This window comes from Dermacentor andersoni, chromosome 11 (genome assembly GCF_023375885.2).
Source record: "Dermacentor andersoni chromosome 11, qqDerAnde1_hic_scaffold, whole genome shotgun sequence".
NCBI classification, from domain to species: Eukaryota; Metazoa; Arthropoda; class Arachnida; order Ixodida; family Ixodidae; genus Dermacentor; species Dermacentor andersoni.
The window spans coordinates 64,663,645-64,678,320 of NC_092824.1; the positions used below are offsets into that span (position 1 = coordinate 64,663,645).

The following is a 14,676-nucleotide window of genomic DNA, read 5'->3' on the forward strand; positions in this document are numbered from 1 at the left end:
CCGCCAGGTTGACGGTAGCCGAGGTCCGCGATTGCGCCGCGACGCTGTAATCGAGACATCTGCTGTGGGGAGGTGACGCGGCTCGTTTTGAAAGCTAGCGGGTACAGTGTCAGACGTCTCTGAAGAACTTACAGAAAGAAAAGAAAACAAACAAAAGCAGCTTGTTGTGGCATTTAAGCCACGGAAGTCGGCAGCAGCCCTGATGAGGGTCCTCGTTAGAGCGCCAGGGTCGACGGCCTTCTTTTTTTTTCGTCCATTTTCTTCAACGTGCTTGCCTTTCGCTCTTCGTAGGCCAAGAAACAGGTCAACGACCTTTGCTGTTAATCCTTGCCCTGACACGAGATTGCCCCGGGGCTTCAGATTAAGCGGGGGCTAATGAGACGTACTAAGCTCGTTTATTTCGCGAGTACCTTGCGCGAGGCAATCAGCGGTTGTGCTCTGTATCCTAATTCATTCAATTCTGCGGTTCGCGAGTTTACAGCACGTTTTTTTTTTTTTTTTTCGGCAAGCTGGCACGTGCACGCGACCACACGCATGAGCACAAAATCCTGCAGCAGGAAAAATGGCATGAAAAAAAAATGAAAGACGTACCAGCCGTGTGTACATGCCTTGTCAAGAGATAACATCAACCGTGAACCAACGCAGAAAGTGAGGAAACTATAACTTACACCTACGCTTACGCCCTTTACAAGTGTAAGGGTGCGTGTCAGATACAAGTTTGCACCCTTATGCACACTTAGGACTGTAAATTAGTTCACAGTGCCTGCCACGGAGTTTCCTACAGAAACAGCGAGAGCGAATCCTGGCGCTGGTATCTGCGGCAGCTACAAATGTTTGGCAGCTCCGCCAGCACGTGATTTGCAGGCAGTGCGTGACCTAAATTTGGTACCTCTTGTTCCAAATGGTCTTGAGAGATTGCAAAGTGCATGACATTGCAAAGTGATCATTTCCAACAAAACACTGCGTTTAGAAGCGCAACAAATAGTACTGATTACGGATGTCTCGTGGTCCCCTGCGCTTAGAAAAGTAGTAACTGCGCAAAGATTTAGGCTGATGAAAGTGCACGAAGAGTAACGAAGAGAGTCACAAGAGTGTCTGAAATGACAAGCATGGAAACCAGAGAAATCCATGTACTATCATAGCCATGGCAGGTGAGCGAGTGTATCGCTAGAGCTCCCACTAATGATTCTTGTGGAAAGCTCCATAGGGTGCTTGCAGTAGTTTCAGATAACGCCAACGTAAGCCGGTCTGCAAACCCTTAATGCACAGCTACCAGAAATATTTGAGCTGCTGTCGTCCGAAACCTCACGGTGAAGTTATCGTTTTGTTCGTAGTTTGTGGTGCCCACTGCATGCAATTTCCGTGTACATTTCTCAAGAAACAGCGACAACAGCGTTGCTAGTTAAGCGGAAACAGAGTTCGGTGGTCGTTAAGTCCAAGTTAACTCATACTTTAGGTCTAAGTGACGCACGCTTCCTTGTCACCGCAAAGAGACACAGCGCGATAACGTTCAGGAATGCTGGAACTTTCTACACTTCTCTCCCGGAAACTGTTTTAAAGCTCTACACCCGGGCTGGCCGCTTTAATAATCGTGAAAACAACGCAGATTTCACGTTTTGGTGATCTTCCACCTGTTCTTAAAGCATTAAGCTTTAAGTGCAAAAGTATACACTACTTCTTAAAGTTATGCGCTGTACCAAACGGCGTGTACTTACTGCACGTAACCACACGTACCCGTGACCAGCTTCAGATATTTTTTCAGCGCTCGCCGATTCGACAGTTACCGCTGACAAGTAACGACCAGACATCGAAAGCAACGTCTCTCGCATATCTAGGGTGACGCCTTAACCCTCAGGCTACATATACAGTAGAATGCTCACCTGCTACAAGGAACACTAATTCGAGTGTATACTTTTAACTCACGAATTTCCGATGCCGACGGCGTGATGTTTCCTGCCCCACATTAACAACGTCGGTTGGCAGCTGGACGAAGCCCGCTTCTAGCTAGCCTCGTGTACCCCGTCAACGCCGACAGCGAGATAACCGAACGAATCGGTTATCGCGTTTGTTCCCCGTAATAGTCACGCTGAGAAGCACGATTTCGATAAGCAGCACGAGCGGGTGGGTGAGTTGACTAAAGACGATGTCGCCTTTCTTTTTCCGTTCTGTTTCCTTTGTCTTTTTCGTGCGTCAGTGTCGCAGAGAGAACCAGGATGTGGAAGGCGGCCGCCTGCCGCAACGTTCAAGCGTCGGCCGCGGAGGCAGATGGAACGGGATTGCCGACTCATCTATCTCGCAACGAATCCAGCGGATAGAACAAATGTCTCAGCGACGCGCCGGGCCCAGCTTTCTTGCTTCTCTCTCCCACCGCTCGCCTCGCACACTCTCTCCTTTCCGCTCCTTTTTTCTAATCGCGCGGTCTTTCTTCGTCGCCGTTGAATCCGCTCTAGCTGTTAGCGATCAGTGTGCCCGCTTCCACGTGCTGAGAGGGCAGCAAGAAAAGAAAAACAGTGAGCGAGTACAAACGATGCCCGTCAGCTAGTAGGACAGCTATACTACGTATATACGTGAAATCACGAAACACGGTGGCGATCACGTGAAACGCGCGTCATCGAAATAGGTCTATTCGTCATTTAGAGCTGCAAAAAAAAAAAAAAAAATTATAACCGAATAAAATAAAGAGCGCACCGACGGCTTTGCGAGCAGGCAAATGTGTCGCACTGCACAGCTGCTTCCGAAGGTATGTGCATGTCATATTAGATTTCAACGGCACGCGCCTATGTGCGGGTAAAATTTGTCGGTATATATATATATATATATATATATATATATATATATATATATATATATATATATATATATATATATATACGCTCTTCTAGGCTCTCACATCCCCCCTCTACTTCCACCACGTGACCACCTTCCCATACTTCTCACACACACACACACACACACACCCACCCACGCACACACACACACGCACACACACACACACACACACACACACACGTTTTTTCCACTCCTAATGCTAACGCTATAAAACACGCGTGCACACAGCTACATTTAGTTCAACACTAAAGAACTACAGGCGGCCAATCTTGAGACCCCCCCCCAAGGCGCGCGTAACACTCAGATCGTCATTCCGGCAGACAAAACTGCTCAATTTAATTACTTGATTCTAACATATTTGGGGGAAACAACGACAGCATCGACTTATTTTCGGCCGGTAAGCGCGTACATAGCGCGGAAAACCTCTGTTTTGACTCAAACCAACAACATGAAGTTGTCAAAATGTGAGCGCGACGAACATCGAAAAAGCGGCCGATAAAGAAAGAAACCGCATAATACACAAGTAAATTTTAACCGCAGACTAGAGGTGTAAACAAACCGCTCGTCAGGTTAGAAATTGGGGCCACTCCTGAATACACTTCAGGATAACGTGCATGTCGGCGATAACGTTTTTTTTTTCTTCTCGAACCTTGGCGTTAACGACGTAGCGCAGACGCGGATGTCCCAGCTATTTCCAGTGCACGGCCTCTGTTATGCTTGCGAAGCTTTCCTTCAAGGATTATCATTGTTTCACTCCCTGGAATGAACCCTGTCAGCTGTCGTACCTAGAGGTTTTTTCTTTTTTTCAATATCTCTGTCGATATTTGAGGGGGACGTCACATCCTTTGAGCATGGACGTTGTATCCCGCTAATTCAGCACCCTCTGTGGACACGACGCGGGGCGGATGAACAAATCTCGAGGGGCATTCAGCCTTCCTATTGGCCAAGGAGTCCTGCAGCATCCACAGTGCTGCAAACGATTTGTGAATTGGAGTATAGTGATGGGGCTGATCGTTTTGGGAACCTTTTGTTAGATGTAGTGCTGTTTTTACCCTAGGTTTCCAAACATGCGTAAGTATCACATTTCCGTTACGCCTTGCATCAAACATTCACTTGACATATTGGAAAAACAGTAAGCGCATAGGCTTTTTTTTTTTTATAAGTGGTTCCGCTCGCACCATTTATCCTTATTTTTTATTTTTTTTTCAAACTGTGCGATGACTCCAAGGTACATATATAAAAAAATATGCAGACTTGTCCAGCATTGCAGAATCACAACCCATTTTCCACCGACTTGTTCTTCACGATGGGGGATATTTTTCGTGCTGCGGGATAGATAGCTTTGCAAATAAAATCAGACCTAACATAGTTGTGTTCCCATATCCGACCTTCGTTCACAGAGATGTCGCACGGAGTTTCCATTCCGTAAACTTAACACGGCTCACTGAAGAATTTCAACTTACTGATGCACTCCGCAGCTGCATGCTTTCTTTCGCGGTTCCCAAGAAGCGAGAAACACGGTGAAACGAAACTTTCGATGGACCAAATGGACTCGCGCCCAGAGGAGCTACTTCGTTCCTAAAGCTTACAACACTAACACCTACCAGGCGACTGTATAGAGATAGGAAGGAATAAAAGCCGCCTGGCAAAAAAAATGGCGCCGGCAACCTTAACGGCAAAAGGGGTCACTCACGTTGGCAGCTGTAGCCGTTTGAAGATAGCCGGTATCCAGGCGTGCATCCACACTCGAACGTCCCGTCGTGCAAGTCGAAGCACATCTGTTGGCATGGGCCATCCACTCGACATTCACCTGCGTGATACGAGACAAAAAGTGCAGTGCTGAAGACCTCGCTATTGCTGCACATGTACAGTATAGTAGTAAAGGCAAGGCGCAGAAGACCAGGACTCGAGAAGAAGAACACAAACGACACGACCGGCGCCGGTCCTGTCGTTTGTGTTCTTCTTCTCGAGTCCTGGTCTTCTGCGCCTTGCCCTTACTACTTCAAGCACGAACCAACTAGCCGAAGCAAGAGTTTTACTTGTACAGTATAGTGAACGTCCACGAAATATAAAAAAAGAAAGAAGAAAGTCGGTAGCCTTCCACTCTGTGGAAAAAGCATGACAGGCGAAGCTGTGTACTTGGGCCCCTTAATGGCGAACCGCACCTCCGCCGCGGGTAGGCCCGGCATTGCACTATCTTCGGAATCGGCCCACATATGGGGAGTGTTTAACGCCTGCTTCACTTCCGCAGTGGTCAGCCCGGTATTGTACCATCTTTGGGATCGGCCCACGTATGGGGAGTGCCTAACGCCTGCGTCACCTCTGCCGCTGGTCGGCCCGGCATCGCACTATATTCGGGATTTTTTTTCTACACGCGGACACGATATATTGAGGAAAGTAGCCCTTAACAGCTCCGCTGTAAAAAGAAAAGTGACTATTCATCCCAGCCCTGCCAAAGTGGATGTTCCAGCTAAACTGTTGCAAAACTATCACTACGACAGCTGAGGGGGGCATGCAATGCTTTATTGGTGGTTCGGTTGTTTGTTTCGAGCGTGTTCTTTATTGAATAGCCCGCTGTTATGTGTGTTGTATGGGTGATTTCGAAGAACGTATGCACTGTTTGCTTCACTTTGCTGAGTGCTTGTAACCTCTGCATATACGAGCAAGGGGGGGAGGGGGAGCAATTGCATTTTTTGCTTGCTTAGGGGGGTATGAGTTATTCCTAATGATGGTAATTTTTGTTCACAGATGGACACGAAATAAGTCAACCACCGAGAGGCTAACAGCTTCGGTGTAAAAGAAAGAAAAATATACGGCGTGACTGCGTGTTCTGCTGTGCACGATATTGCAGCGCCATCAAGCAGTGTCAGTGGGAACACCAGCTGTTCATCTCAGGCTCGCCGTTCCGTTCAAAGCAGCGCATTTTCTCGATATTGATTCGCAGTAATCGTCGATAGCTGCTCGCGCGTCGCCGAAAAAACTAGGCGTGTGCGGATATTCGAAACTTCTGAATGGCGAATCGAACAGTATCCTACTAGAGTCGGTCTTCGAACCCAATGGTCACTACTTGTAAACGCGACTATTTTTAGAATACTTTTCGAATATTTCAGAAGGTCGACTGTGCCCAAATAAACATAAAACTGGAGCAAAAGTATGATAAATTATCACCCCGTGGTCGTAGTACAGACATGAAACGCGAGAATTTGCGTAGTGAAGCAGCCTACCTCACTCAGGTAGCCATACTTTACAGGCTGTACAGCTATCACTCACACTCTTTGAAGAGCCTTGCACATGCGGAGAAACCCCTTGCTTGCTCCTAATGCGCCATTTATTTTCATTAAAGACGCTTCATTACGTACTACGTAGTGACAGAAAATTGCTAACTTTAAAAGTTCTGGAACGTGAACATCGTTTTACGTTACTTGTGATAACGGCAGTTTATTATTCGAGAACTATTCCAAAAATTACTTGATATTCAATTCGATTTGATTCGCTTCCGGCACTATTCGATTCGTATCCGATCCGGTCTTGGAAACCAACGTTCGCGTACCCCTAGGACAAACGCGTACGCGTGCTGTTACCGCCGCCTATTGGCCTATGAACCGCGTGCGTTCCCATTGAGGCTGTTTGGTGGCGCTGCCATCCCGTGCGCACTCTGTATGTGCTGCCCTTGCATATATAGCAATTCTAGTGCGCCCAGCCTGCGCAGTCACGTGGCATTCTTCACATTTCGCGGGCTTTCTCTATCAGCCGGAAAAAATATAAACGTGCGATGCATACCCTGCTGAACTTTTTTCTTAACGTCCTTTACGATCCGATATAGCCCCCTAATTGACTTACATACAATAGGAATAAAAATTAAGAAGTTAGGTCATTGCTTTCTTTTTACTAATTGAAAGTCACTGAATACAAGAATACTGGTGATTTTTCACCAGGACCCTAAACAACACTCCCTCAGTCCCATTCGCGTAGAATATTGAATATTTAAAACTCGGCGCATAATACTGGAAGACACTAATAACTTATGACACTATTTCCATGAGTTTCGAGAGCACGCCGTTATGGAATGAGCGTCTGGGCAGTCGGTAGCGGATTCAACGTGTACCCTAGAGTGATAATTAAAGAGCAGAATCGTAAGCGTTCTGTATAACAATGAGACAATATGCGATTATCGCGCATCTAATGAAGTCCGCCGGAGCAGACGATATGCTGCGGCGAAATAACCTCTTTATGCTAAAGGGTACCGAACTGGTGAAAGTCGCCACTGAAACGCCCGACAATTTCCTACCTGAAGGCTTCCCAACATCACGTTAACACGAAGGAGCCATCCATACGTATATGAAGCCAGGAGATAAAGACAGCGCAGAGTCCGTTCGTGAAAGTACAGGGTGTTAAAATGTAACAACAAATCCAACCTAAACTACACACACGCTGCCTTCAGGTAAGCCTGGTCATAATTCGGGCGAGGGCAGGCGTGGCGCCGTAAATTAATGGCGCCGCGACCGTGCGCCAGCAGCCGAGAGCCCCCGACACGACCCAATTATAATTTCAGGCTCGAGGGGATTAGACGTAAGTCCGCGTCGCCGACACGATGAGATTCACTCAATCGAGGTGTCATGCATGACACGGAGACCACACAATTAAATAACTGCGCGAGATTTTTTTTAATTTGGCACTGTACAGAGTGCCCGTCCTACTCACAACTTATGCATAGAGAGGCTGCAAACAGCGAACAGTCTTGGCTCATTTTTCATCGTAAAAGGCTTTATTTCTCCTGTGTGCTGTGTGTGCCTGCGCGTACTATGTATGTATGTATGTATGTATGTATGTATGTGCGTATGTATGTGTGTATGTTGTATGTATGTATGTATGTATGTATGTATGTATGTATGTATGTATGTATGTATGTATGTATGTATGTGCGTATGTATGTGCGTATGTGTGTGCGTATCTATGTATGTATGTATGTATGTATGTATGTATGTATGTATGTGCGTATGTATGTATGTATGTATGTATGTATGTATGTATGTGCGTATGTATGTGCGTATGTGTGTGCGTATCTATGTTTGTATGTATGTATGTATGTATGTATGTATGTATGTATGTATGTACGTATGTATGTATGTATGTATGTGCATGCGTGCGTGCGCGCCCTTGTGGGCATGCATGCACATGCGCGTAAGTTTGTACGCGCGCACGCACAGGGACGCGCTCTCTTTTGGCAACCAATCCGACAAAACCAGGGCAGTCAAAGTACCTTAAATATGGCACGAAGGCTCGCTGATTAACCTTCCCGTAATAGATATCGCATTAGTCATCATACGGGCTGCTTTTCTCTCATTAGGGATTACAAACACCTGCCTCATTTCGTACTGCATACTCACGAGCGGTTTTCTCCGAGACAGGGTGAACCGTACGCGTTGTTAGGTTAGTCGTTTCACCGGCTAACGCTAACGGCCTCATCAACCACGTAATTTGGAACTCTAATGGCGACCACTCCAATTCGTCGGGCTGCCGCGCAAATTAGCGAATGGTGGTGCGGTTTCGAAACTTATATTTCTTTATTGAACCAAGAAAGGCCGTGTTAATTGCCCCGCAGATCGAAATTGGAAAGACACGAGCTTCACGTCTTGCAAATATCAATCGTAAAAAAAATAAAGAACAATCGAAAAAAAAAAAAACAGAAGAGACTCCACAGTTTCGCCCCGGAACATTCATTCGATGAAAACGGCGAGCTTAACCAACGTCTTTTGCCGAAGCAGTCCACGGAGCATAAAAAAAAAAAAAGGAAAAGAAGATCACCCCAGAAACGCGGCCTTTCTAGCTCAGGGGGCGCTATGATATCTTGTACTCCCAGGGCACGTTTTACCCCACCGGAGATCGCAGCTAGCGCCACCGTGCGGAAGCTACCATCGCGCTGCTGCGATGGCCACCCGGTTGCCCGCTAACAACCCTTCCTCTCCCGTTCTCCTCTCCCCCTCCCCCGCTCGCAGGGCCACTTCATCTGCCCGTGCGTTAATTGGAGTTATAGCCCGAGCGCCGGGAGAGTTGCCTTTTGGGGATCGTTCCGTTAATGGAGCCACCGCTGACTGCGCAGAGCACTACAACGGCGGGGGCACGCAGGGGGGGGGAGTCCGGTCCGACTTCTCGCGTTTGGCGTTTCGCTTCTGCAGCGCTTCGGCTCCTCTTCGCCGAAGTCAACCAAGCGAAACGTAAAAGCGCCACCCACCCGGCTCACATTTCCCCGGCAGGGATGTCGTGGCAGCAGCCGATGCGAGCGGAAAATTGCTGCCTCTAAAAAAAGGCTGCTGCGGGTGCAGCTAAGAGCGGTGTGTAGCTTTCCGTTAGCGCCTCCTCGTTCATTACCGACGCTCTCCTATGCATTCTAACGCCTTCTGAACCACTTTCCTGCGCACCCGCTTTTGTCGTGTTAAGAACAACAGTTCTAGACACGGCGGCTGTGTATCGTTACGAATGCGGGGTTGGTGCACGGAAAGCTTCGCGGTTCATATGAACCGAAGCAAGGACGCGTGGGGAAACACAGGAGCCGTACTCCGTTTCGGCAACTTCGCCAAAGGCTGCGTCAGCCAATCTCACACACACACACACACACACACACGCACACACACACACACACACACACACACACACACACACACACACACACACACACACACACACACACACACACACACACACACGCACGCACACACGCACACACACACACACACACACACACACACACACACACACACGGTATCCTCCATGGTATACGCCCTCCGCGCGATGCCGGCTGGGTGGAAGCATCGCGGCAGGCATAGCAGCGAACAACGGCCGAGCCCTCCTCCCTTCACTGCAATACACTCGCTACCGGCACCTTCTTATACTGAATGGCTGACACAGGCTCTATAGCCTTCGGAGCAATTAATTCGCGGAGTTTGGGCACATGGAGTACAGACGTCTTGCAGAAGTGGTAAACGATCTTTGCAGGGTATCGCTGTTACCCACTGTGCTGCATTTCGGCACTCTGAAATGCTGACACATTTGCGCCGTGACGCCCTCAATGGCGTCACAGAAAATACAAAAAAAAAGAAAATAGAAACCACTGGTTCTTTTGTAAAATTTATTTTTCTTCAGAAGGAAAGCATAGATGGTTTTCAAATGCATTCTCAGACAATAAAATAATATGGAAGAGCTAATTTGCGTATAATTCGAACTGTTGTAAGCGCTATTATGTCATTGTATAGTTGCCTGAGTACAAAACAGAAAAGGACAGAGAGAAGAAGCTTGTATGCTTTGCGAAGGAAAGCGTCAAGGAGAATCTAAGATAAAGATAAGCTGAAGACACTTCGAAAAAAATAATTAGGTGGGGTAGGACACAGGAGAGGGGGAAGCAGCTAACTGCGACTCATCATGGAAGTTCCGTATGTCATTGATGCTCTATATTGAGCTCTCTGGACATAGGTTTTACACACTTTTCAAAGGCATACACAGCATAACATAGTAAGTTAGGGTGCTCTGAAATATGATCCAGTGAGATCGCTAGGGCCAAGCGCAAAACATCCAACACATCTGGCTGCTGATACGTAACAGTGCATATTTTTTCCTTGAGCATTCGAGGCAGCAGTTGCAAGGACTTCCATATAAGAGATTAAAAGTATCTATCACCGATCTTATCACGGCAATTAGCTATTGCTTGAAGTCCTCTCCACCAACAAAATATGTAAAGCCTCCCAACAGCTTCTGCTTCACGGAATACATGTATATTTTTTTCCCCAGTGGAATAAGTGACCGGCAGTTAATAAACGTTGCTCAAATGGCAGTGAGTCACGCGAAGTAATCAGTACAAAGAAAAAAAAGAAGTGTAAGGGAACGCTCCCGTGTCCTCGACATACAGTCCGACACGCGGATACGACGTCACAACAGTACCGTTCACGCATTCATCAGTCTGTCTTGCGTTATGTTATAGGGAAAGAAAGCTTTTCAGCATGAGCTCTGCGCAATCTAGAGCGCATTTGCCCACTGTCCAGAGTTCGTGCCTCGCGCAGTAAAACCAATCGCCCCGACGGGAACCCCAGACGTCGGGGCAGGACTTCCGGTTCGTTAACGCCCCGGCTCTATATCACAGCCGACGCTCGTCTAAGATGGCCGCACTACGTCAGAAAAGCTCGAGCTCGAACTGTCCGCTAGAAGCCACCGCTGCGAAAAAGAAAACAAAGAAAACAAGGAAGCGATGGTCGCGGCGCCGACAGTTAGTTCACTACCGGCTCGGTTGTTAGTGACTCGAGTGGCGTCTTCGGGCCGAGCCAAGCCGAGCCGAGGCGACGATACGCCACGGGAGCGGAGAACACCCGAGGCTCGCGGGGGTTCCGCCCGGCTGCAGCTGTCGCAATCGGATTAGCCTGAAATCCGCTCGGCTGCGCCACGCTAAGCCTCGTCAGTCTGTGTGTGTGTGTATGTGTTGACCCTTCACAACACACACGTATACACTCAAAGTGCATCGCACCACGCGTTCACGGACCCGAGGAGAGATAAATCCGGCCGAGCGCACGGTTCTCGTTGCCCCCCCTCTCTCTCTCTCTCTCGCCGTTCGCTGATTTCCGAAGACGCGGCGGTAATGGCGGCAACAACGACAGCCGTAACAAGCGCGGCTACTCCACTGCCACTTTTCGTTTTAGTATTTTTGTTGTTGCTTTAGTTTGACTTCCTTTTCTTTTTTTCTTTTTTTTTCATTGAGACGCGCCCTCAGTCGTGCCTGCTTTCTCAAAGCGGAACGGCGGCCTTTGATCTTGGCTGACCTTTCATCAAAGCGGTGTACGCTGCTCCTTTTTGTGCCGTTTACTTCCATTCCGACTTTCCGAAGTGTCGAGATGTTCACTGCTTGCACTTTTAGAAACAAAATATAAAAATAAGATACTGTAGGGACAACAAGAGGAAAGCAAGAAGGGCTGCGTATATACAATTTTTTTTGTTCCCTTTCCTCCATTCCGATGTTAAGTTGCAAGCCAGAACGTGATAGAATACACAGACCTGAGGCAGAGCAGGCCGTGTGCGCTCTGAAGCGAACCGCACCATTAGACGCCACCCGTACTGGATATTACGTACTGTCACCGATCTCGCAACTTCTCGCCGCTGACGCGCAGTACGTGCAGGCGCGTTACCGCTGAAAACTTCGGAGACTGTACGCATAACCGGTGAAAAATTGTTGCACCACACCAGTGACGTCATCTGTTCCTCGAATCGAACAAACTTCGTTACGTCATTTTCCTAGAAAAAGCTTGATTTCGTCCTCACCTTTAGGAGAATTTGCCGAGTCGGACTTGCTGTTGAGCTGCTCTGGTAACAGTTATTAGATAATGAATAGTTATAAGTATTTAGGTAAATACTACTCTTATTGACAAGTCCAAAGAGGTTGGCAGAAACCTACAACTGTATGTCGGCACATTAAAGGGGCAGAAAATTCATAGCTAGCTGACGAAAGTAGACAAAAATAAAATGTTATCACGCACAAAAAAAGCGTCGATTGCAAAAATTGACACGAGTAATATGAGAGGAGAGATATATGATACGCTACATAGGATACACACAAGATTAGGACACGCATGCAGGCACATATGATATAGAATACACACGAGGGATAACACGGGGCATGTAAAGCGAGTGATACGCGTGAGATAACAATTGACGCGGCCTTCAAGATGCACCTCAGCACGGGAGGCAATCGTATGTTATCAATAAAATAAAATAAAGAAAAAATTGGACTTGTTAGTGATTATCAGAATCTAGTTGTACCAAGGTAGTACTTTTCTCGCAAAGTGTGTGTGGGTGTTTTCTTTTTTTTTTGTGTGTGTGTGACCTAAGCGCTCTTTGAAGTTTCAGTGAAGAAGCAAAAAGTTGATTGGAGGTATTTCTTTTAAATCAAATGTGAAACTAGGTACAATGGAAAATCTCTTTTTAGAATATTTCACTGTCACGCTGCTGTCATGTGACGTCCCAGCTAAAGACGATTATTAATCTTCTGCGTTTATTTAGCTCAGTTAAAAAAAGAATTGTGCGTTTTCAGATTTTTTTGCGTGAAAATTGTTAACGTGTAAGCCATAACAATTTTTGGCTATTTTTCCCGATTGCTACAACTTTCGCTAAAAATAATTTTCGACTATGAAATAAAGTATTCTTTCCAAAACTTACTTCCAAATTCACTGTTTGAGGATGGTCAGACATAAATTAACCATCAAGGCGCTTCAGATATAAATACGTGAGATAGCTGATTATATGCACCAACTTTTCAGCTTGTGACCTAAAAATTGTATTTCGAATAAATTCTGTTCTCAAATTTTCTCCAAAACCAATCTCGACGGCAGGCACTCCCAAAGTGTGTCTTCACTGCAGAACACGTATGCGGCGACGGTGATTTCTCTGCCCTACATATGCACTGTGGCTATAACTGCCAATCGAACGCGTGCTGTTATAATGTGTACTACACAATGTGTACAATGTATATTAGAGTGTGTGCCGTTACAACGTGCACTACACAATGTGTACAATGTATATTACAATGTGTACTATACACATTGTAAATGGCGTACGTTCGTCAGTTCACCACTCCTATTTTGGCGAGCCCGGGGCGGTCAGGTATGCAAACACGGCATAGCTGCGAGCTTTTCGCAGGTACATATAGAGGCTAACTTAGCCTCATTCTGTCCTATGCAGAGGCAGAACGATCACACGGTCATTTCTTCTCCGCTGCTTCACACCTGAACGGAAACGGCCCTTGATGAGGCCCACGGACGCTCACAGCCAACTATTAGCTAGCCTACAAAACTGGAAATTTCTTGACATTTTGTCTCGCATGTCGCGGTTGGCGCGGAGTATCGATGATCCGGGTTCTTGCTTAAGTCGTAATCTGCTGATCTGTACCGCTTACAAAGGGATGAACCAGTGTCACGCACAATAATCTCGCGTTACACGACTATCCGGTCCTGACGACGACCTCGAAGCAGTCATGGTTTACTTACATCACACAAGTATATTACGGTAAACCGTAGATGCGGGGGGGGGGGGGGGGGCAACAACACTCACACATGTGTAAACGGATACTTTATTGCGCATAAAGAAGCATGAGGCCACATTTTGCGCATAAAGAGCTCGTAAGCACGGCAGGAAGTCAAATGTCGACCCCGCGTGTTTTGCAGTGAAGGCACAGTTCGGGAGTGCCTACCGGTGGGATATGTTGCGGATTAAAAAATAAAAAATAAATAAAATTATATAAAATAAAAAAATTTTCTCGCCTCATACAAAATTTACTCGAGTTAACATCTCCATACCACATGACGAAAGGTGGCGCGTGTAATAACCTATTTCGCGCATTTTGATCTGAAGGGCCTAAATGCTTAATTTTGACTGAACATCGACAAAAAGTGGCCTTTTTTGCAAAACTCAGAAGCAACTTTTCCGGAAGACTGCCTGATTTCGCGGTCCAGCATTATATTTAGCATGCATGGCAACAACGGGGAAAAATACTGACAAGATATATTGTGGTTAAAACGTTAAAAATGCTCATGCAAAAAAAAAAAATTCCGAAACTGCAGTTTCTGGTTTTTATTACTGAGCCAACTAAACGCGGAAACGTTATAAAAGTGGTCACCTGTGACGTCACATAAACGAACCAAATGCGAGTAGAATATTCTAAAATAAAATTTGTCTCTGTATACACTTTTGTATATAAATAAAGTGTCACACATTATTTATATACAAAAAAATTACCTCCAACAAGCTTTTGCTCCTTCGCGCAAACTTCAAAAAGCACTTACGTCACCAAGAATTCTTTTTTTTTTTCGATAAAGA

At 46.5% G+C, this 14,676-nt stretch overlaps 1 protein-coding gene across 1 annotated transcript in view; it reads right to left on the reverse strand.

Moving 5' to 3' along the window:
* Nucleotides 1-14,676, reverse strand: part of LOC126518224 (pikachurin-like) — a 158,597-nt gene that overhangs the window by 113,149 nt on the left and 30,772 nt on the right. The window contains exon 2 of the mRNA XM_055064295.2: nt 4,523-4,639. Within this exon, the coding sequence (XP_054920270.2) occupies nt 4,523-4,639 (117 nt within the window). The remainder of the gene's footprint in view (nt 1-4,522; nt 4,640-14,676) is intronic.